The sequence below is a fragment of the Bos taurus genome, chromosome 4 (genome assembly GCF_002263795.3).
Source record: "Bos taurus isolate L1 Dominette 01449 registration number 42190680 breed Hereford chromosome 4, ARS-UCD2.0, whole genome shotgun sequence".
NCBI lineage: Eukaryota > Metazoa > Chordata > Mammalia > Artiodactyla > Bovidae > Bos > Bos taurus.
This window is the reverse complement of record NC_037331.1, coordinates 81184856-81207811: the sequence shown is the minus strand read 5'-3', so window position 1 is coordinate 81207811 and position 22956 is coordinate 81184856. Positions and strand designations below refer to the sequence as shown.

The 22956-nt window shown below is 39.8% G+C and overlaps 1 protein-coding gene across 2 annotated transcripts in view; it reads left to right on the top strand.

The window, feature by feature from the left end:
• RALA (RAS like proto-oncogene A) overlaps positions 1 to 22021 on the top strand; it is a 58730-nt gene extending 36709 nt beyond the window's left edge. Inside the window, exons 3-6 of one of the 2 annotated variants that reach the window (XM_024990797.2) lie at positions 10003 to 10155; positions 12332 to 12540; positions 16209 to 16383; positions 20046 to 22021. In XM_024990797.2, coding sequence (XP_024846565.1) covers positions 10042 to 10155; positions 12332 to 12540; positions 16209 to 16383; positions 20046 to 20168 — 621 coding nt within the window. In that variant the 5' untranslated portion in view covers positions 10003 to 10041 and the 3' untranslated portion in view covers positions 20169 to 22021. The remainder of the gene's footprint in view (positions 1 to 10002; positions 10156 to 12331; positions 12541 to 16208; positions 16384 to 20045) is intronic. The other variant, NM_001034644.2, reaches the window with a different exon arrangement.
• Positions 22022 to 22956: the final 935 nt, after the last annotated feature.

Sequence of the window (22956 nt, the reverse complement as noted above, 5' to 3'; positions counted from 1 at the left end):
TTATTACATTTCAGAAGTAAAACATTGCCTCAGGGACTTGCTGACTTTGTTGCTTCTTTTGAGCTGATCAAATACCTTAAAATAAAGAAGGACCTTCTAAGAGTTCAGGGTATCAGTTACTACTTATATTATGTTTCACTTGGATGTGCTTCCATTTTCTCTTTTTAATAATAACTAAGTAATAAGATTTTATTTATAAATATTCAAATTATAGTAGCTTCTTTGCCATTTAAAAATTATCAAAGATTAGGACTCCCAAAATATGAAACACAGAAAATTGATAAATTGGACTTCATCAAAATTAAAAGCTTCTTACTCTCCAGAAAACATATTAAGAAAATGTAAAGATAAGCCACAGGCTGGGAGAAATACTTTCAAGATAATGTTTCTGGTAAAAGATTCGATTCCAGAATATCCAACGAACTCTTATGAATCACTTAAAAAAAAAAAGACCAATTTTAAAAAATGGGCCAAAGATTTTAACTCCAAGGACATAAAATGGCAAGTAACCACATTAAAAGATGCCAAACATGATTAGTCATTAGGAAAATGCAAATTAAAAACCACAATGTAATTATGACTACACATCCAATAGACCACTTAACATGAAAAGCCTGAGGCTGTGACTGTACCAGGACGGGGAGCAACTGGAAGTCTCATTCATTTACGTACCATACAGTTTAGCAATCCCACTCCAAGGTATTCCGAGAGAAATGAAAGCAGATAGGTATACAAAGACCGGTACACCTCTGTTTATAGCTTCTTTATTCATAAAATTTTAAAAATGGAAATGCCCTGAATAAATGTGAATAGATAAATTATGCTACTTCCAGACAATGGAATACTGTCCAACAGTTAAAAAAAAAATAGGGCACATCCTACTGATACGTATAACAATATGAATATCTCAAAAGCCTTAGCTGGGTGAAAGAAACAGGCACAAAAGGCTATGCACAGTATGGTCCATTTATATATAACATGCTGGAAAATAGGAACTAAGGTCAGTAGCTGCCACAGTGGCTGCCATGGGATGGAGTGGTCATAGGAAACTGACTGCAAAGAGGCAAGAGAAAACCTTCTGGGGTGATAGAACTGTTGTGTGGCTTAGATTGTGGTGGTGGTACATGACTGTATACATTTATCAAAGCTCAGAAAAAGGGCAATATTATTGTATGTAATCAGCTTGCTTTAAAAGAAAATGTTAAAGTCGGCTTTTAACATCAGAAATTATCTTCACCAATTTAAGGGTGAAGAAAGCTAGGAAATAGTTCAGATGACTCCTAAGTCAGGTCCTTTGTGTCTCGACTCAATGGTCAAAATTTTTTTTCATTGTGAAGTAATTTTTATATATTAGAAATTAATCATCTTTCCTATTAGAGTTTTGTCCCTTTACCAATATACAGTCTTGTCCCAAGAACAGGATCTATTTTCATTTAGTCCCCTTTTCTGTTACCTAAGTATTGTTATTAAATTGTCTTCATGAATATCTTACAGTCTGTTCATTTTATTCTTAGTTATGTGTTCTTTTGTGAGTCTTGGTGTAAATTGAGCCTTCCATTTATATTCTAACTGCTTATTTGGAAAGAAATTTATTTTTCACATAATGTATTGATTATATAACCATTTACCTTTGAAATCTCTCATTTGTAGTAATTTTTCAGTTGATTTTTTTGGCCTCACTGTGAAAGCATCATTGGTATAAGCAGTGGACTTTGAATTTTATCAGATATCATTCCAGATCGTATAATCTGTGACTTTTCTATTAATGTAAAGAATTAGATTGATTTTCTAAAATGTAAAGATATCCTGTGTATCTGGTTGAATGCGGTTGAATCCCACCTGGTTACTTTTATTCTTTTAATGTGCTGAATTCTAACATTTTTTATTTAGAATTTTTGCATCATATTTACATTATAGATCACCAGTCTGCTTTTTCTTTAGTCTCTGTTTATTAGGAACTTTACATCAATGTTTAGCTCTCAAAAAAGAATTTGGAGGCTTTCTGTATGCTGAGAAATATTAAATTGTATTATAAGAGATGTTCTTTAAATGGTTGGAAAAATGCGCCAGTGATACTATCTGTATCTGAGCCTGGTAATAAACCTGAATAGATTCAAATCCCTTTCAAATTAGAATTGTGTATCTTGCTTTCTTGGTCAAGTATATTTTAACTCAATTGTTTATTTTCTACTAAATTTCTTTATTGAGCAGGTATTCTTAATGCAGATAGGGATCGTCATTTGGGAGTTGTCTGTATGAACCAGTTTTCACTTGGAGGATGAGTCACTAACTTGGCCTCTACCTACTTGTGCTTAGTAATGGTTTGTAATGATTCGCTCGGAACTGAACTTCCATGATCATAGCCTTTTATGGGCTATTCAAATTGGAGGGGAAAGAGATGTTTCATTTAATCTCTTTTTAACAAGGAATCTCTCAGTAAGAATTTCTGCCAGCTAATGGTTTTATTAAACTAAAGTCTAATGATAAGTGTCTCTATGTTGAAAGTCTAAAAAAGGTAGTGATGAACTCTGGAAATAAAAAGATCATTGAGTTTATTGTTTTTAGTGGACAAGGAGTATTGTTTGAGACCTTACTTGGTAGAGTATTCCTTATTGGAGAACTAGATTGATCACTTCTTAGAAATTTTCATAAAGTTTAAAATAGAGACCTTAGAGTTTCGGTTGGAGATCTATGGTCTAAAGCACTGTGACCAACTTCCTACTGGTGTGGCAAGGTGAATCATGACCCAACTACAAGATATCCATGGTTCCCATAACCTTTGACTATTAACTCCTGTGGCAAAGGGTACAGGTGTGATGAAGTTAAGGATTTGGGGATGATTTTCTGGATTATCCTTGTGGGCCTTAAATGTAATCACAAGTCTCCTCATCATGAGTCTGCCTGTAAGAGGGAGGCAGAGGAAGGTTTGAGTGCAGTGAAGGAGAAGGCTGCATGACCACAGAAGCAGAGGTGGTGGTGATACAGCCAGGAGCCAAGGAAAGCCAGTCCCTAGAAGTGGAAGCGGTAGGGAACAGATTCGCCTCTGGAGGCTCCAGAAGGAACCTGCCCTACTGACACCTTGAATTTAGCCTCTGAAAATTCATTTCGGACTTCTGACAACAGGAGCTCTTAAGACGATATATTTTGTGTTGTTTTCAGTTCAGTTGTTTAGTCGTGTCTGACTCTTTGCAGTCCCTTGGACTGCAGTGTGCCAGGCTTCCCTGTCCATCACCAACTCCTGGGGCTTACTCAAACTCATGTCCATTGAGTCGGCGATGCCATCCAACTCTCTTCCTCTGTCATCCCCTTCACCTCCTGCCTTCAATCTTTCCCAGCATCAGGGTCTTCCAGTGAGTCGGTTCTTCACACCAGGTGGCCAAAGTATTGGAGTTTCAGCTTCAGCATCAGTCCTCCAAGTGAATATTCAGGACCAGTTTCCTTTAGAATTGATTGGTTGGGTCTCATTGCTCTCTGAGGGATTCTCAAGAGTCTTCTCCAACACCACAGTTCAAAAGCATCAATTCTTCAGCACTCAGCTTTCTTTATAGTCCAGCTCTCACATCCATATGACTACTGGAAAAACCATAGCCCTGACTAGACAGACCTTTGTTGGCAAAGTAATGTCTCTGCTTGTTAATATGCTGTCTCGGTTGGTCATAACTTTTCTTCCAAGGAGCAAGCGTCTTAATTTCATGGCTGCAGTCATCATCTGCAGTGATTTTGGAGCCCCCCAAAAAACCCCTATAAATTTGTGGTATTTGTTACAGTGACAGGAAACTTAATTCGGTAAATGTGTGTGCGCTCAATTGCTCAGTCCTTTCCAACTCTTTGCAACCCCATGGACTGTAGCCCACCAGGCTCCTCTGTCCATGGAATTTCCCGGGCAAGAATACTAGAGTTAGTAGCCATCTCCTATGCCAGGGGATTTTCCCGGCCCAGGGATCAAACCCACATCTCTTGTGTCTCCTTCAGTGGAAGGTGGATTCTTCACCACCACGTACCTGGGAAGTCCCTTAAGACAATATGGGTACCTGTTAACTAAACACAGGAGGGCAGGGACCTGGGCCTGTGGAATTCAGCTTCACATCCTCAGACCCTAGAACTGTGCCTTATGTATTTTAATAAGGCAAGCACTGAGTGTATTTGTTAATGGAGGATGGGAGGAAGATAGGGAGGGAAAAAATCATGTAATTGATCATTTAAATCAACATTGTGAGCATGGTGTAGGTATCTAGCTTCTGGGTGAAGCAGAGATATGCAGTAAGGTTGAGAACTTGAAGGCCACCCATAACCATAGATGTTACAGTATTGTTCTGGGACATCACTTTTTAAAAATAGAACTGCTGTCAGTTCAGTTGTTCAGTAGTGTCTGACTCTTTGTGACCCCATGGACTGCAGCACGCCAGGCTTCCCTGTCCATCACCAGCTCCCAGAGCTTGCTCAAACTCATGTCAATCAAGCTGGTGATGCCATCTGACCAACTCAAACTGCCATATGATCCAGCAATTCCACTTCTGGGTATTTCTCCAAACGAAATGAAAATACTTAGAAGATATATGCAGCCCCTCGTTCACTGCAGCATTACTGACAGTAGCCAAGACGTGGAAGCAACCTTAGCATTTATCAGCGTATTAATGGTTGAAGAAAATGTGGCATATATGTACAATGTAATCTCTTACTCAGCCATTAAAAAAAGTGAAATCTTGGCATTTGTGACATGGCTGGACCTTGAGGGCATTATGCTAATAAGTCAGAGAAAGATGAATACTATAGGATTTCACTTGTATGTGGAATCTAAAAAAAAAAACAAAACGAAGCTTATCGATACAGAGAACAGACTGGTGGTTGCCAGGCTGGGGGTGAGGGAACAAACAGTGAAGGGATTAACAGGTACACACTTGCAGGAAAAAAGTAAGTCATGGGGATGAAATGTTACCCAGAGGTGACAGGGAGGAGGCAGTTGTGTAATTAAAAAATAATTTTTCTTAAACAGTAAGAGGTAGAAAGTAATTGAGGAACCAAATCAAGCAATTTGAAGTTCAGGGATCCCTAACTCTTTAATTGCAGAGGGAAAGCACAAATGCATACACATACATGGAGAAGTCGTATTTCTCCATGAGAAGTCTAACTTCTCCAAGAAGTTAAAATTCAGGTACAGTTCTCTAATTCCTAGTTTGTTTAATGTGCCAGGAAAGTAGTTAATAATATTTTTACCAAGTGGACGTGGGAAATAAGCAGATTTACGTTATTAGTTTATTGTATGACTAATTTTGATTTTAAAAACAAGTTGTATGTTCACATTATACAAAAATCAAAATGGTGGTTAGCCAAATGCTGTTATCCTAGGTCTGTTCACCAGTGACTTAGTTTCCATTCTCACAGGCAACCCTGGGTTACCATTTTTTATATTCTTTCAGGTAGATAAACAAGTGAACTTCTAAATCCCCTTTTTCTCATCTTTTTATGCAGTTCATAGCTTACAAGGTGTATTGTTCTGTATCTTATATTTTTTCACTTTACCAGTATATTTTGGCTCCCTCTGTATCAGTGGGTAAAGAGCATCTGTTTTTCTGTGTGGGCTTCCCTGGAGACTCAGTGGTAAACAGCTTGCCTGCCAATGCAGGAGACACAGGTTCAATCCCTGGGTCAGAAAGTTCCCCTGGAGGAAGAAATGGCAGCCCACTGCAGTACTCTTGCCTGGGAAATCCCATGGACAGAGGAGCTGGCAAGCTGCAGTCCACGAGGTCACAGAAGAGTTGAACACGACTTAGCAACTAAACAACAGCAACACAAACTTTTCCTGTGGTTACTAATTAGCTCGTGTTTCCCGTTTATACTTCCACTGCAGAGAAGGAATGTGCCTGTTTGTCTGCCAGGAAGGAACAAGCTTTTTCTGTAGATGAGAGGAAAGAAGAGATTATTTAGACTTGCTGTCCACGTTCTCTGTTGCATATTCTTCTTAGTTTTCTTTTGTTTACAACCCTTTAAAAACGTAAAGCCATTCTTAGCCACAGACCATATAAAAAGTAGACCAAGGAGGCAATAGTTTACTGGTCCTTGCAGACATATTAATAGCAATCTGATGGGTAAAACAATTGAGTCTCCATTGATTAGATTATTATTAAGATTATTATTTGTATTTCTTTTATAAACAAGGTTGAACCTACTAGAGCCATTTGTATCTTACTGTTGATTTTATTTGTAGTAACTTTTTATATCGAGAAATTACCTCTTTGAAATAGATCACAAAGTATTTGCCTCCGTTTATCTTTTTATTCTGCTTATAGACGTTTTTGCCACATAGAAATTGTTCTAAGTAGTAAAACTTATCAAAGTTATTTTATGACTTGGGTTTTAGATAGTACTTTATGCCTTTCCCATTCTAAGATTATAAAACGGAAATTTTGTGGGATTTTTTTTTTTCTGGTGCTTTCGTGATTTCATTGTGTCATTTAAACCTCTGATACACTTAACAGTTTTTTTTTTTCCCCAGAGCTCACCAGTTGTCCCATTACCATGTGAATTATCCTCCATGCTTCCTTCCCCCACTCCCCCACTCTCCACTTGAAACGCCACCTTTATTACACACTAAACTGTAGTCTGTACTTGGATCTATTTCTGTATATCCTGATCAATGTTCCATTGATCTTATCTAGACAGGCTTACTTTTGAATTCCAACTCCCTCACTAAATTGCTCTGTGAGTCATATTTCATTGAGGAAATACAGATGCAGTTAAATAAATAGCCAGATCTACCTGCAGTCTGTATGTCTTGCTTTACCACCACACCTGGTACGAAGGAGGCAGTGTCCCTGCTCTTGTGTGCCCTGGGCCCCTACTCCTCTGGTCTGCAACTAATGGTCACTTTGCTCCTAGAGGCACTGTCTCTTCTTCATCATTAATTTCTGCCTCTTCTAAATGGTTGTCATATCCCTTAAGAATATTTAAGAAGCAACCTACACTAAAATGTGTTCATCTATGGCCCAGTTTCTCCATTTGTCTTCAAAGTTTGTTTCTGCACCTTCTGTTTTCTCCTCAACCCAACCCATTCAGCTGTGGTTTCTATCTCATTGATGAAATGAATTTTCCCAAGGTCACTGGCAGCCTCCATCTGCCAAACTTAGTCATGGCCTGTGGGAGAGATTCCTGTGCTTTCAGCCCTTGCACCTCTTCCATTCATTCTCTACACACCAGCCATGGTAATCTTTAAAAATAGATGAAATTATGTCACAGTCTTGCTTACACCCTCTCCAGAGGCTTCCCATTACAGTTATAATCAAACTCAAACACTTTTCCATGGCCTTCACGGCTTTTTATGAGTTAGTCTCTGCTCTCTCTCTGTCTCACCTCCTGTTTACGCTCCCTGATACTCATAGACTCCATCTACTCTGGCCTTCGTCTGGCCCCGAGAATGTGGCACACCCTCTCCTGTCTTGGACCTCTTTCCCTGTGTCTAGAGTGCTCTTCCCTCAGAGCTGGCTGGTGTCTTTATAAAATTCAGATCTCAGCTCAAATGCTGCCTCATCACAGGAGTCACCCTTGGGCGTCCTGGTTAAAGCAGCCCGTCCCCACTGTCTGTCCCGGTGCCCCTGTGTTCTCCGTTGCACGTACCACCAGTGGAAGAGTCTGTTTCTGTGTGTATTGTCTTCGGTTCCAACATCTAGACCAGGGACTGGGACCTGAGCTGTGGAAAGCCAGGTTTGTTTCATTGGGGCTGAGGAGTGTCTCCTTGGTGGGATCTTTTCCTGGATAGCCTTTTAAAAGTAAGGGATCTGCACCTCATAGTTACTGAGGAATGTTTGCACTTTGGGAAAATGTCTTTGGGAATCTCTGCATTTTTTAAGTCGCAGACTGAATTGTAAATTTTTCTGAAAGGGAAAGTGTTTTAACCCAGTTGGTCTAACTGCTAACTAATTTTTTGCTTTAAAAGCATACATACTCAATTCTTAGAATATTAATTGATACAGTAACACCCTCAGCTCTTGTGGTATAACTGTTTTAAAAATAAAATGGTAGTTATGTAGCCATGAAGTGATTACAGCTTCCAGCAAGTGAAGATCATAAGAGTGAGAAGTAAGTCATTTCCTGCCTTCATTAGGAATGCCAGCAACAGCATGCTCCATAAGCTTTCTTAGATGAGGTGTCTTTTAGACTTCTACTTATCTGAAGTACACTATTAATGTTCACTGTTTCTGAGCAGTGGTAATCATTTAGAATCCAATGATTTTGTCCTCGGTGTCCAGGAAAAAGAGAGACTCAATCCTTGTTTATTGAGTTAAATTGAACTGTTAGCCTCCAAATGTGGATTCCTTATCATACGCGTCACAGTTCAGGTTGCCTCTACTAAAAAATGTTTATGACATAAGAATAATAGGATCAAAAATTGCGTATATAGTGTGATCTCAGTTATGCTCACAAGTTACAGCTTGTGAAAGGTATGCTGTGACTCAAATATGTCTCAACTTATTCCTGTTATATGGATAGCAAGATTTGGGTTTTGTTTTTTTTTTTCCTTAAGACTTTTCTATATTGGGCAGATAGGAATATGGGCATGATTTCTGGGGCGGCCTGAGCAGCACCCAGCTCTTGGGTGCCCTGCACAACCAGTGTGTGGAGCACAAACCCAAAGCAGACTGTCCTCACCTGAACTTGTGATGGAATCTCTAGTAGCAGTAACTGCTTTATACCAGTACCATCCAAAGCACTCCCCAGGTTAAGTCAGACTCCGACATTTGTTTGTTCATTTGACACACATGTACTGATGTTGCCAAGTAAACCAGCAGACATAGCGCCCATACTCAAGTTGCTTCCAGTATTTTAGGAAGAAGACCTCTATTAGGAAGAGCACACTTGAGCAGTTCCAGCTCGTGGTAATGGTCATGAAGGAAAGGTATCATGTACCATGTGAGCACAGAGCAGGGAAGAGCCTAGTTTAGGTTGAGAGTTTCGGGTAAGCCAAAACCTCAAAACTGAGAGGAGTTAGCCAAGAATATGCCAAATGGAGGAAACGGCATGATGAAGGCCAGGAGGCAGAGGAGAGCACATGAAGAATCAAGGGAGACCAGTGTGGGTCTGATGCAGCCAGACTGGGCGAGATGAATGAGCATGAGATGGAGAAGTGGGCAGCGTGAGGGGTGTTCCTGCGAGTTGCAGCTTGTGAAAGGTGTGCTGTGACCGAAACAAGTCAGAGATGCTGAGAAGGTACCTCTAAAGAAGGAGCCCCCCTCCAGCCTTCTAAAACAAAAAGTCTCTTTGCATGGGCCTCCACACAGACTCAGTGTTTGCTCTGACGTCACCGCCTCTTTTTCTAAGGACTGGTAACCATGACCGAAGGTAACTGGGTACCATTGGTGTGCATCACCACTCCAGCTTCTGGGGGAACCTGGTCTTTCTGCACTGAGCACACAAATGTGGTAAACAAATGCATGTGCTAAGGAAAGTGAGGGCACGCTGATTCATGTATTTAAGTTAGGTTACCCATCCCATCACAGTATATGCAAGTGTTCCAGCAACACGATCCTCAGGAATTGGGTGCACAGTGTTAGATTCTACTTATACTTCAACTTCCAAGTTGTCAGGATGTGGTTTCTTTTCTGAAGTTAGAAGAAACGTCTCTTTAGTTATTGCCAACAGAGATTAATGTGGAAACAAAGTGGTCGTTCAGCCTGCTTTGTAATCTGCGTGACCATATTCTCGTACAGCTAATACTCCATTACTGTCAGCATGTGGTTGTCCTGGGAAGTTTTCGCTTTCGGTCAGCAAACTCATGACTGAGAACTATTATAAGAGAAATGCCCTTGAGTCATATACTTGTCTTATTGCCATGGTGTTTTCTGATAAGTGGTTCTTCCCACAAATGAGCATACTTCATTTGCCATCTGTTTAAAATCCTAGCAGAATGGGAACTAGTAACTTGAAGCCTAAGGACTTCATATCTCTTTCATACACTGGAATTCTGACAAAGAATGTATTGAGCATTACTTGTTCTTTCATTCTTTTTAGATTCTTCTTAATCCTTTGGTGAAAACTCTGTGACACAAGATGGCTGCAAATAAGCCCAAGGGTCAGAATTCTTTGGCCTTACACAAAGTCATCATGGTGGGCAGTGGTGGTGTGGGCAAGTCTGCTCTGACTCTGCAGTTCATGTATGATGAGGTAAGTGCTGATTGTATCATGGATGTCAAAGTTTGGGCTTTCAGAGAGTATTTCTCTAGCTTAGCTTTGGTTGTGTTTGAGTCTTTGAAAGCTACTGATCATTTTTTTCCTGGTTTTAAATTCAGAGCCAACATTTGTATGCAGCTTGATTTACCAAGTTGAGAATTCAAGGTCCTTAAAAACGTATGCTTTTAAAAAACAGAACAAAAGTGAAAACAGTACCTTTCTCTGAGCAATATGTGCCTTTTTTTAATTTTAATTTTTAGTGTCTTAATAGTGAGACCCACCTTGAATTAATAGAACTGGTAGATATAGTACCTAGTTGAGACTTGAGGTCAACATATATAATATATATATATATAACATATATATATCCTTTAATAACTCAATGAAAATAATCAGTAATTTATTATATATTTGGCCTGGTACTACAGTCACCACTAAGCAGGTGAAGGCTGTGTCCCTGAAATAAAATTACTTAACAGGTTATAGATTTGTGTGCATGTATTTGTATTAGACTTTATGGCCCCAAAGTTAAGGTCTCAGCGTATATACAGCAATGTATTTTTTCCATAGAGCATTGTTATTAAAGCTAAATGATTTGAGTTGCTAATCAAATTTTAGCATTTATCCTCAATTCTTCTGCCTCCCAAATAGAAGTAAGGATTTATGGTTACTCTTTCTTACCTGGTCCTCACAACAGTCTTGTGTGGTAGGTAGTGGTATCCTCATTTTACAGATGAGAAAGCAGAAGTTACCCAACCTGCCCATGTAGAGTGACCTCTGATGAGTAACTCAGTGTTAAACCTAGTCTTCTGAGAAAAATATCCTGCAGATTTTTTATCACCCAATGTCTCTTTTCATTGCCTGCTCATCAGCATTTCTTTCATACACACAGAAATTTTTTAAAAAATTTTATTGTTGATTTACAATATTGTATTAATTTCTTCTCACACAGAACACTTAAATCCTCCAGTTGTCCTGCTTAAACAATTTGGAGGGGGAAAATTGAAATGGTATTTTAAATGGAATTGCTAATTTATCTATTCAGTTCTGTTCTTCATACTAGTCACCTGAATAGCTGCTTTTCTTTAAATTAATCCTGAAGTCAGTACCCTTCTTGACAGTAAGGCAGTCAAAAGTAAGAATGTTCATATGTCTGATGTTTGATGAATGGTTAAGCTTTCATTTAATAGTCATAATATTATCAGATACAATAACTGAATATATCCATTAAATATTCATAAATGTTTATAAATATTTTATATTTGTGAAATAATAGCATGTAATTATGGTAGAATGTTCTATATCTTTTACAGTTACAAATACACTGTGTTTGATTTTTCAGTAAATATTTGTTGAGTGTCTCCATATACCAGACACTCTTCTAGGCTTTGAGGAGACATTGATGAATAGACTGGTCAAGGTCCCTGCCCCCAGGGGTTAAATTCTAGTATGGGGATTTAGACATTGAGCAAATAAATAAGATATCAGATAAATATTTATAGGAACTAATTCAAAGCCCACAAAAGTATGTGTGTATATCTATATACACACACACCAACAATGATACACTGATCAAAAATATCAAGGTGAGATTTAGAGAGTAAAAGTTAGAAGTACAATTGTAAAGTTGTTTAATTGTGCTATTTTTAAAAATGGGAAGACTGGGGGAAAATCTCAAAGTTCAAGATTTGACATTCTACAGAGTGGTATAAGGCACTTTTTTGACTCGGTTCATTTTGGAGAAAGAAAAGATTTAGCCATACTTTCAATCCTTACCTAAATATTGACTTACTTTGAAGTCATTTTCTACAATTCTGACTTGAAAATTTATATTTGGAGTCACAAAAAAGGATTCTTAAACATTTGATAAAATACCTATGTAATAGTTTTTGCAGGTATAACATTTTAAGGCAGAAAAGAGTCATGGTTTTCAAGCTGTCAATGACCTAGAGCTGTTCAACCTCCACTTTTTGTAAAAGAAAAGACCTCTGAATTGTCTATAAAGGAAATTTAAACGAATGTAGCTTTTACCACTAGGGAAAACTTAATGAAGGTTACATGTGGCTTCTCAGTACTATTTTGGCACCTTCATGTGAATCTGTCTTTCAAAATAAGAACCTTTGAAAAGTGAAGATGATTTAGAAATGGAAGTGCTTTTCCTCATTCCCAGTTTGTGGAGGACTACGAGCCGACCAAAGCCGACAGCTATCGGAAGAAGGTGGTGCTGGACGGGGAGGAAGTGCAGATTGACATCCTGGACACAGCTGGGCAAGAAGACTACGCTGCCATTAGAGATAACTACTTCCGCAGCGGCGAGGGCTTCCTCTGTGTCTTCTCCATTACAGAAATGGAATCCTTTGCAGCCACAGCCGACTTCAGGTATGTCAGGGAGTCGTGTCATGACACTGCAGAACAACTGCCTCCTCAGCAACGAGTGGACAGCTAGAGGCTCTTAACCTGGTTGTCTTTCCCTCTAACTGTGTTTAGTCCCTCTCTGACATCAGTGTGACTCTGTCCTCTGTGCGCTTGTACCCACATATTCAGTGCACTGTACCTAACCTCACAGCCAGCTCTGCCAGCGCCAGCTGCAGTGCAGCCTGAGTGTGTGACAGCCTGCATACGCAGAGTCTCCTTATGTGTTACTGAAGTATTTCCCTTTGGAGTACAGTACTACTGCTGCCGTAAAAGCAGATGCCTGGATCCCATAACGGATCTATGACCCAGATTCTGAGTCTTTCTGTGTTAGTCACGGGTGTCTCGGAACCTGTGTCGTGCCCAGCAGGCACGTCGCCATCCTCCTCACAGTGTAGACACTTTGATAACACACACTGAACTTTTAGTGGAAATAATACCACCATAGATTGACACACTGTCTTGTTATACAATCTTTTTAATATCTTATTTACTGTTTGTTTAATCGAAATCTGTCCTCCACTTGATTTGGGGCAGGGGATTGGGGAAGTGAAAAAGGGGAGAGATGTTCTCTCTATACATAAGACAAATATAGCATAAATAAGTTCTTGAGTAGTGTCATAAATACAGCAGGAATAAAAACAAATATTCTTTATGTATTTTTATTTTATTACCACATAATAAAAATAAAATTATGATTATTATTATTACCACATACACGTGGTCTGCTTTGGTGTGGGGGGGCAGGCACAAAAGAAGCATATAATATATCCTCTGTTTTCAACGTTCACACAGCCGAGTTGAATAAGGCATGAAACCCAGTGTCAGTGATAAAGAAGATATGGACAGCGATTGTTACAGGGGATCCAAGAGAGGAGAGGAGTTGGAGGCCTTCAAGAGCTAGATAACCTTGAAGGACAACAAGGATTTCCAAAGATGAGGAAAGACGTCATCCCTAGTGTTTGGGCAGGAAACTGAACCAGGGCTTACACAAAGCATTCCTCGTCATGTATACGTGAAAGTCCCAGGAACTCAAAAGATTCTAAGAGAACCTTCTTTGCAAAAGAGCATGTCACTGAGAAACCTAGGAAATGTAAAGTTATTTGTAAAATTAAGTTTGTTGGTTTCTGTAAGGAAAAGTTTTTTGTACGTGATAAAGTGCAAAGAGTGGCAGATTCTGGTAACTTGTAACCCTGGGAGACATACTGAAAGTTTCGTGTCAGTGCTTATTCATTCTTTCAAAAAATATTTGAGTGCTTATTCTGTAGCAGATTCTGTTCTAAGTAATGGAATACATTTTGTCACCATAGTCACCAAAGCCAAAGTGGTATCTCAAGGGAATGAGGTATTTTTATGCCAAGAGAAAGAGTCTTGGGCTGCTGCTATTACAGAAAATAAGTGAATCATTCATTCTGTCCTACCTCCAATGTGTTGCCCTTCCCATAAATAAAAAATGTTCCTGGTAACTGACCAGCAGTAGGAAAGCCATTTTTAAGGTGGTTTGAATGGTGATAGAATAGTAGGCACTCCACATGATCTGACCTGCAAAGTGTAGCACAATGTCAGCTCCTCTTTTTAATTTTTTTATTGTAGTTGATTTTTAAAAATTTTTTATTGAAGTATGGTTGATTTACAATGACATGTTAATTTCAGCTATATAGCAAAGTGATTCAGTTTTACATACCTAATTTTTTTTTTCTTTTTCTTTTCCATTATGGTTTATCATAGGCTTTGAGTGTAGTTCTCTGTGCTATCCAGTGGGACCTTGTTGTGTATCCATTTTACATGTAATAGTTGGCATCTGCTTATCCCAAACTCCCCCAACCCATTCCTCCTTGGCAACCCTAAGCCTCTCTTCTATGTCTGTGAGTCTTTTTTCATAGATAAGTTCATTTATGTCATATTTTAGACTCCATACATAAGTGATACCATGTGGGATTTCTCTTTCTGACTTGCTTCACGTGGTATGATCGTCTCTAGTTGCATCCACGTTGCTGCAAATGGCATCATTTCATTCTTTCTTATGGCTGAGTAGTAGTACATTTTATAGGCACCATATCTTCTTTATGCATTCACTCATCTGTTGATGGACACTTAGGCTGTTTCTGTGTCTGCTATTGCGACTAGTGCTGCTAAGAACACTGGGGCACATGTATCTTTTTGAATTAGAGTTTTGTCTGGATATATGTCTGGGAGTGGGGTTGCTGGATCATATGGTAATTCTTAGTTTTCTGAGGACCTTCCATACTGTTTTCCACAATGACTGCACAGATTTACGTTCCCACCAGCAGTGGAAGAGGACTCCTGTTTCTCCATGCCCTCTCCAGCATTTGCTATTTGTAGACTTTTTAATAATGGCCATTCTGACTGGTGTGAGGTGGTACATCAGTATAGTTTTGATTTGCATTTCTCTAATAATTGTCAGCTCCTAAATGTAGCCTTCCTGGGCCTCCTATCACGAAGGCAGAATCCACTGTTTCCTCATCGGTGTTTGTGATGTACTCTGCACAGCCCCAGTAGCACACTCACCACACTGACACTGAGATTGATTTCTGTATGCTGTGTGTTTTTCCTGACAAGGTAAAAACACTTGAGAGCAGAACCCCTTTCTTACCCATTTCAGTATCCCTGATACCCACGTTTGGCACAGTTGCTAGCATATAACTTACAGTGCTTATAAGGGTTCGATAGCAATGTTAGAAAACCCTGTTGCTTTTTGTGGTTCTCACTTTCCTCAAGATAAAAATGAAGCTTGACCAGTTTGTAAAGGTGCTTTTCTATTCTAAAATTCTATAATTGTCTCTCCAACTCCAAAGGGAGCATCACTTTAAGCAAAAATGCCGGTAATGATTATAGTCATCACAAAGGTCACTGATGACCCTAACAAATTTAATGATAATGGGAAAGTTTAACATATTGTGAGAATTACCAAAATGTGACAGAGTGACACAAAGTGAACAAATGCCGTTGGCAAAGTGGCACCGATAGACTAGCTGGACACGGGGCGACTACAGCCCTTCAGTCTGTTACAAAAGAGAAACAGTATCTGCAGAGCACAGTAAAGCTAACTGCAGTATAACAAGGTATATTTGTATCAGTAGTACTTCATAAATTGTGATCAAGTGTGTTGACAATGGAGAATCTGGGCGTGGGGACATGCAGGATCTCTGTCCTCTCTTCACACCTTCTCTGTAAATCTGAAATCATTCTAATGTAAAGAGTTTGTTTTGAAAAAGCCTCTAGAGGGACTTCCCTGACAGTCCAGTGGTTAAGATTCTGTACTTGCACTGCAGGGGGTGCAGGTTCAGCCCCGGATTGGGGAACTAAGATCCCATCTGAGATTCTCAGAACGTAAAAAAGGTTTTAAAAACAAGGCATTTAGAATGAAGTTGCATTTGATACTTTCACTTCATGCCTCTACTGCCATATTTGTACTCTTCCTTGGTGTATTTTTCCTCCATCAATGAAGTGAACGTGAAGCTCAAATGATTGAGGGTAGATAAAGGAAGACATGCTGCTTGTTTCCTCCCATGTAATAAATGAGTTCATTGCTAAGAAGCATAAATAAATGCCTGCATGCGTTATTGGTTATTTTAACACATAGAGATATTTCTTGCTCATTTCCTCTTATCCAGGGAGCAGATTTTAAGAGTAAAAGAAGATGAGAATGTTCCATTTCTGCTCGTTGGAAACAAATCAGATTTGGAAGATAAAAGGCAGGTTTCCGTAGAAGAGGCGAAAACCAGAGCCGATCAGTGGAACGTTAACTATGTGGAAACATCTGCCAAGACGCGGGCCAATGTCGACAAGGTAAAAGGGGACCCTCCTCACCACAACATCGTGTTAAAACGGGTTGATTTGCTTAACTCGGCTCCATCTGTGTCTAGAGATTCTGTTGAGACTTTCAGAGAGAAATTTAATACACGTTGATGTTTATCAGCCCTGAATGCTCAAGTACGCTGTTAGGACTTTCTTGACTTCACCTTGTCCTTAGGTTCCCAAAGGGCGCAAAAACACGAGACAGCCACAGCAAAGCACTGGCCAGATTCCTGACTTGAATCCCTCCTCTTTTTTCTTTTTTCCTTTTCTTTTCCTGTGGCTGGAGAATATTTTATTTTATTTTCTTCTTTCCTTTTCTTTTCCTGATTGGCTGGAGAATCTTTTCTTTTCTTTTTTCTTTCCTTTTCTTTTCCTGATTGGCTGGAGAATGTCTGCGCTGACACCTGCCCATCCCCACTTAAGTTCGCCCAAGTGAAGGTGGCTCCCAAGATGAAGGAGCCCGGAGGGAGAGGGTTTTGAAATCTCTGTCACCACAGCTGCACTCCCCACCCTCCACTTCTGTTCTCCACCCCCTCACCCCTCTCTCCACCCAAGGGAAAGAGAGCTCCTCTGCCCTCTTCCCCTCATCTTTGCACTTTGTGCAGCTGGGCCCTTCCTAGAGACCAGGTGAGGAACACTTTGGAGCCTTCCCAGGTGCCGTTCAGCTGCCCACCACCGCCCCCCCTCCCCCTGACACCACTGTCAGCATTCAGGAAGCCTGCTAGTGGGGCTGGAGCAGCTCTGGGGGGGGGAGCCCTTCCAGGGAGACCTTTTCAGTCCCCGAGTATCTCAGCCCTACAGGTGCCTCAGAAAAACTAACATGCAGAAGGATTGCCTATAAAGCCTGATAAACACAGGTTCCTGGGTCTTCTCCAGAGACTTGGATTCATTTGCTCTGGGGTCAGTCCTAAGAATTTGCAGGTCTCGTTAGCTCCTGGGTGTGCAGGTGGGGTGGTGGACCGCACTTGAAGTAACGCTGCCCTAGGTGTCTGCAGGTGTTTGTGGACTAGTCTGCTGTGTCTGGAGATCCATAACCCTGGTCCAGAAATCATGATGTTAAAAGTTTAGAGGTTCTTTCTGCCTGTTCACTGTAGGTTTAAAGGCATTGTCATTTTAAGCTCACTTTTTTTTTTCCAGTCACACAGTCAGATTCCTCTAAGTCCAGGATATCTTTACAACATGCTACAAAAGTTCTACTCAGTGAACCAGTTTCCGCTAGTTACAGCAAATGTTTTTCAAAATACTAATGAAATATAGTTTAAGATTCAGTGTGTATGGGGTTTTGAAAGGCACCACAGAACAGTATCATAGCATATATATACTTTGTTTCCTCCTGTTTAATATCTGGAGCAGATGGTAGAACACACACTAAAACCTATTTGAACTAAGGGGAGTGGGGAGGAGAGGTGAACAGTAACTGTCCGGCTCTGACGCTTGCAGCAGTCCTGTGGTGTCACCTGCTGGCATCAGAGGCCCGGGGGAAGTACAGTCATGCACGTTGTCAGAGTTATCACAGGACAGTGAGAAAAAGACCAGCAACCCAATGGGAAGACAGTCAAAAAATATAGACACCCTTGTAATAGAAGAGAACTACAAAGTACTTTAAAGTTTAAAAGCGGCTTAGTCTAACTTATAATAGGAAGCACAGTTTAAAAATAGGACTTTTTTCTTACCTGTTACCTTGGGGAATAAAGGAACAAGACTGATAATAATACTGTTGACAGGAGTATGGGGAGGAGGGAAAAGGAACTCTCATATGTTCGTAGAAGGGCAATTTGGTAATTATCAAAATTATGACCCCACCAATTCAAGTTCTAAAATTTATATAAAGTCATACATCCATGTAGCAGTAGTCACTGAAGCATTATCTGTAGAAACAAAAGACTGGAAATATCAAAGTGTCCAATAACAGACTATTTTAAAGGCTGGTGCATCCATATAATGAAATATTGTACAGCCATTAAAAAAAAATGAAGAGAACTTCCCTGGTGGTACAGTTGATAAGAAACTGCCTCCCAGTGCAGGGGACACAGGTCGACCCTGGTCCATGAAGATCTCACAATGCCGCGGAGCAAGTAAGCCCGTGTCCTGTAACTGCTGAGCCTGGGAGCTGCAGCTACTGAAGCCCGCACACCTGGAGCCTGTGCTCGCCAACAAGAGAACCCACTGCAGTGAGAAAAGCCTGTGCAACGCAACCAAGAGTAGTCCCCACTCACCACAGCTAGAGAAAACTTCGAGCAGCAGTGAAGACCCAGGAGGCCAAAAATAAGTATTTTTTTAAAAATGAAGGTAGAGCTAAATGTGCTGATCTTCAGCATTAAGAAATGAAATATAGAACAGTAGCAGTAACTGTAGTTTGCTGCCATCTGTGTTTGAAACACATCATGCACACAAGCACACATCTGTGTGTATCAGGGGGATATGCAAGAATCTATTACCTGTGGCTGCCACCAGGTAGATGCATTTTTCACAAGCACCTCAGTGGCTGCAGAAAAGTAACGTGCAGCAACTCTTCAGCCACAGCGTGAGTCCACATCCTTCAGGCCCTACTCAGTGTGCACTCAGACACTTGCCTGGAGAATCCCATGGACAGAGGAGCCTGGTGGGCTGCAGTCCATAGGGTTGCACAGAGTCGGACACAACTGAAGCAGCTTAGCATGCATGCATGCACAGACACTTGTTAGTGATATTGAACTTTTTAATTATTACACTAATAGCTTTTAAATTATTATGCTAATATCTCCCATTACTTGCCAATTTCTAGACAGACAAAAATTGATAAATCCTCAAATACTGTGCAACAAGCAATTGTTTTCTAGTGCCTGGTATCAAAATAATAAAGGAAGCAGTCATTTTCCACAGCTGTTTTTATTTATTTATTTATTTTAATTTTATTTTATTTTTAAACTTTACATAATTGTATTAGTTTTGCCAAATATCAAAATGAATCCACCACAGGTATACATGTGTTCCCCATCCTGAACCCTCCTCCCTCCTCCCTCCCCATACCATCCCTCTGGGTCGTCCCATTGCACTAGCCCCAAGCATCCAGTATCGTGCATCGAACCTAGACTGGCAACTCGTTTCTTATATGATATTTTACATGTTTCAATGTCATTCTCCCAAATCTTCCCACCCTCTCCCTCTCCCACAGAGTCCATAAGACTGTTCTATACATCAGTGTCTATTTTGCTGTCTCGTACACCGGGTTATTGTTACCATCTTTCTAAATTCCATTTTTAAAAGGGCTGAAGAAAGGTTAATAAGTGAAAATTTTATTAAATTACTTTAAAATTGTAATTGATAAAATATATGTGCTAATTATTAATTACTTAAATGTAATCCATTGGGTTACATCTTCGGAGCTATCACTTGCAGTGCTTCTTTATTTTTATGTTGAAAAGTCAGATGGAAGATTAGGTTATATTATGTAAGCAGATTTTACCCTAAAGTGTAATTCAGAAAATCTTCCTGTTTTCCCATTTTTTTAACGTACTTGGAAGAAGCAGACTTTAGTTCTATACTTTCCTGTCCCTGTACTCCCCAAATAAGAGCTCTTTAATATTCATATAGTACTCCCAATGTTTACTGCTGTGATTCAGAGATGTACCAGGCACAAATTATCCACTTGCTCTATTCTGTTTTCTTTGTAGGTATTTTTTGATTTAATGAGGGAAATTCGGGCCAGAAAGATGGAAGACAGCAAAGAAAAGAATGGAAAAAAGAAGAGGAAAAGTTTAGCCAAGAGAATCAGAGAAAGATGCTGCATTTTATAATCAGAGCCCAAACTCCTTTCTTATCTTGACCATACTAATAAATATAATTTATAAGCTTTGCCATTGAAGGCTCAATTGACTGAAATTACTTTAACATTTTGGAAATTGTTATGTATCTCTAAAAGCATGAATTGGAACTGCACTGAAAGTCAAATTCACTTAAAAAGAAATTAGTGTGGCTTCACCAAGAAGCAAAGTTCAACTTATTTCATAATTGCCTACATTTATCACGGTCCTGAATGTAGCGTGGGCGCTTGTGTTTTGCCGGCAGTCTTTCTTGAACTGTTCGAGAGGTGAGAATGGGGGTGGACAATGGGAGGAAAGGCTACTTCCTCTGGTTTATTATAAAGCTTAAATTTTATAATCATTTTAAAATGGCTTGGTCTTCTACTGCCTTGAAAAAGAAATGACAATTGTGAACATGATAGTTAAACTGTACCACTTTTTTTTTAACCATTGTTATGCAAAATATAGAAGAAAAAGTGACTGGCATGATTGTTACATATAGTTCAATTGAGAGTAATTCATCTGTGAACCTGCATTAATTACCTGGTGATTAACTTAGAAAAGTGGTGTAAACTTGTACATGGAAATTTTTTAATATGCCTTAATTTAGAAACTGAAAGATACCTGGTTACATCATTCTGGGTTGTATCTGGCATCCTCATGGTGCCGTGGGCCCACTGCCCATGTGTCCTGGTGAGAGAATATATGTCAGGATGGAGGACCACTTTTGTATAGAAGATGCTCAAGAAATAACTGCTAGAGTCTGTCCAAATGTAAAATGTGTGCCATACTCTGGTTCTTGAAAATGAAGTTCCAGAGCTCCTTGATTGCTTTTAATTAACTGTAAGGTAGTTTAAAAATGAAGGACCAGCATATACTTGTAAGATAATTTTAGACTATGAGGATTCAGTATGTCTCAGTGAACCCTTATTCTTTAAGATGCTGATCCCTGGAAATCCTTTTATGCAAGTGGTGAATATGTGTTAAGATTTTGATCTCTTTGGAGCAGGGCATAGGAAAAGTGTCCACGGTGCTAATGCGTTTTGCACTAGACCACTTCAGGAAAATAGTTGTGCTTGCCATCTGTTAACTTCTAAATTTGTATTCCTGAGGTTGCAGTTTGGCTGTGCGGGAGTTACTAGGAGTGTATGTAGTCTGTGTTCATAATGAAGAATACTGTAGTTACATTTTCCTAAAGTTAACATCGAACAGCCAAACCTGAGGATAGTGCAGAAAACATGTTTGCCACCAAACAGTAGGCTCTGTTCCTGTTGTACGGCATACCCACTGAAGGGACATAATTTCAATGGGAAAAATACCACTATCAGATTTTTCTTTTCTTTGGAATGGGACTAGGGCAGTTGTTTCAATAAAGTTTTGCTTTCTTTATGCTCAGTCTTAATCTCAGCAAGTCAAAGATGTGTTCAGGCATTCCAGATAACAGATGTGTCCGTAAAGTTAACACAAATAGGCTATTTAGGAACTGAACTCTTTAGATACTACATCCAGCTTGTCATGTTAAATATGTGTCCCTAAAGGGTTTGAGATGTACATCTTTCATTTCCTATTTTTCATAGGCTGTGCCGTGTGCAGAATTAAAGTTCCCCATATAAGCGCTGCCCCGCGGGCCCAGCGGTCTCCATGTGTACTTGTTGCAGTCTCATTTAACCAGGGGTCCTGACCACTAATGTTGTGACTTTGCTTTGAGACCTTTCCTCTCCTGGGTACTGAGGTGCTATGAAGCCAAATGACAAAGATGCATCACATGTCTTAGGCTGATGCCACTACCCGACTGGTTTATTTGCAATTTGAGCCATTTAAAGACCAATAAACTTCCTTTTTTTAAATGTTTGTGGTGTTACTTGATGTTTACAGTAGAACATGTAAAATTCAACCTGGGCATCCTTACCAGAGACTTGAAAACACCTCAGTCTTTTGAGCTATCAGTTTAGGAACTTCTGTGTGAGAAGAGTCCTGAGCCAGATGTGCTCGGTCACAGGGCCATCATTACTCAGGTTTAAACAAGGCTCCGAAATGGCAGAGCCCCGACATGCACAGTTGCATGGAAGGCACTCTTCTGCTGTCACGAGAGTCCTCCATTGTACGTACTTTTCGAATACTACTCGACTCCTGAGTGGGTAGGTGGCAGCTTTATCTTCGTTTTGTAAATCAGACTGATCCCCAGAGACAACTCCATTTCCAAACTGGCAGGAGGAATCCCCCCTCCCCCTGCCGTCTCATCATACTTCAGACATTCACTCACATTTGATGTCTGGAAAACAGTGGCCTACTAGCTGTCACACAGCCCCTGGGCTGGAAATGATCTGCCCCAACATTGAACACAACCCTTCAAGATCCGATTCACTTTAATTTCTTAATTCATAAGCAGTGAGCACATTTATAATTGGCATAATTTTAATCTTGCTGTATGGACCCATTCTTAACACCAATCGGGGGCATGATGTTGAACATTATATACTAAACAAAGGTTAGACTAAGTTGTCTCAAAGTGAATCAGAATGTCATTTTCAAAATTTTATAAGGGAACGTAAAATTTAAAACTATCAAAGCATTTACCAGAATTTAACAGTTTTCAAACTAATCCTTTAAAAAAAAAAATGCATCATTAAAAGTCCCCTTTAGCAAATTGCTTTGAAAGTCAAGAGTGGACAGACCAATGGAAGCCTTCATTCATGCCCTTAGTTTGTGATAGGTTCTTATGAACCACCTACTGTGGGCACTGCTGCGAATATAACAGGTGGAAGGACAGGCATGATGAGTT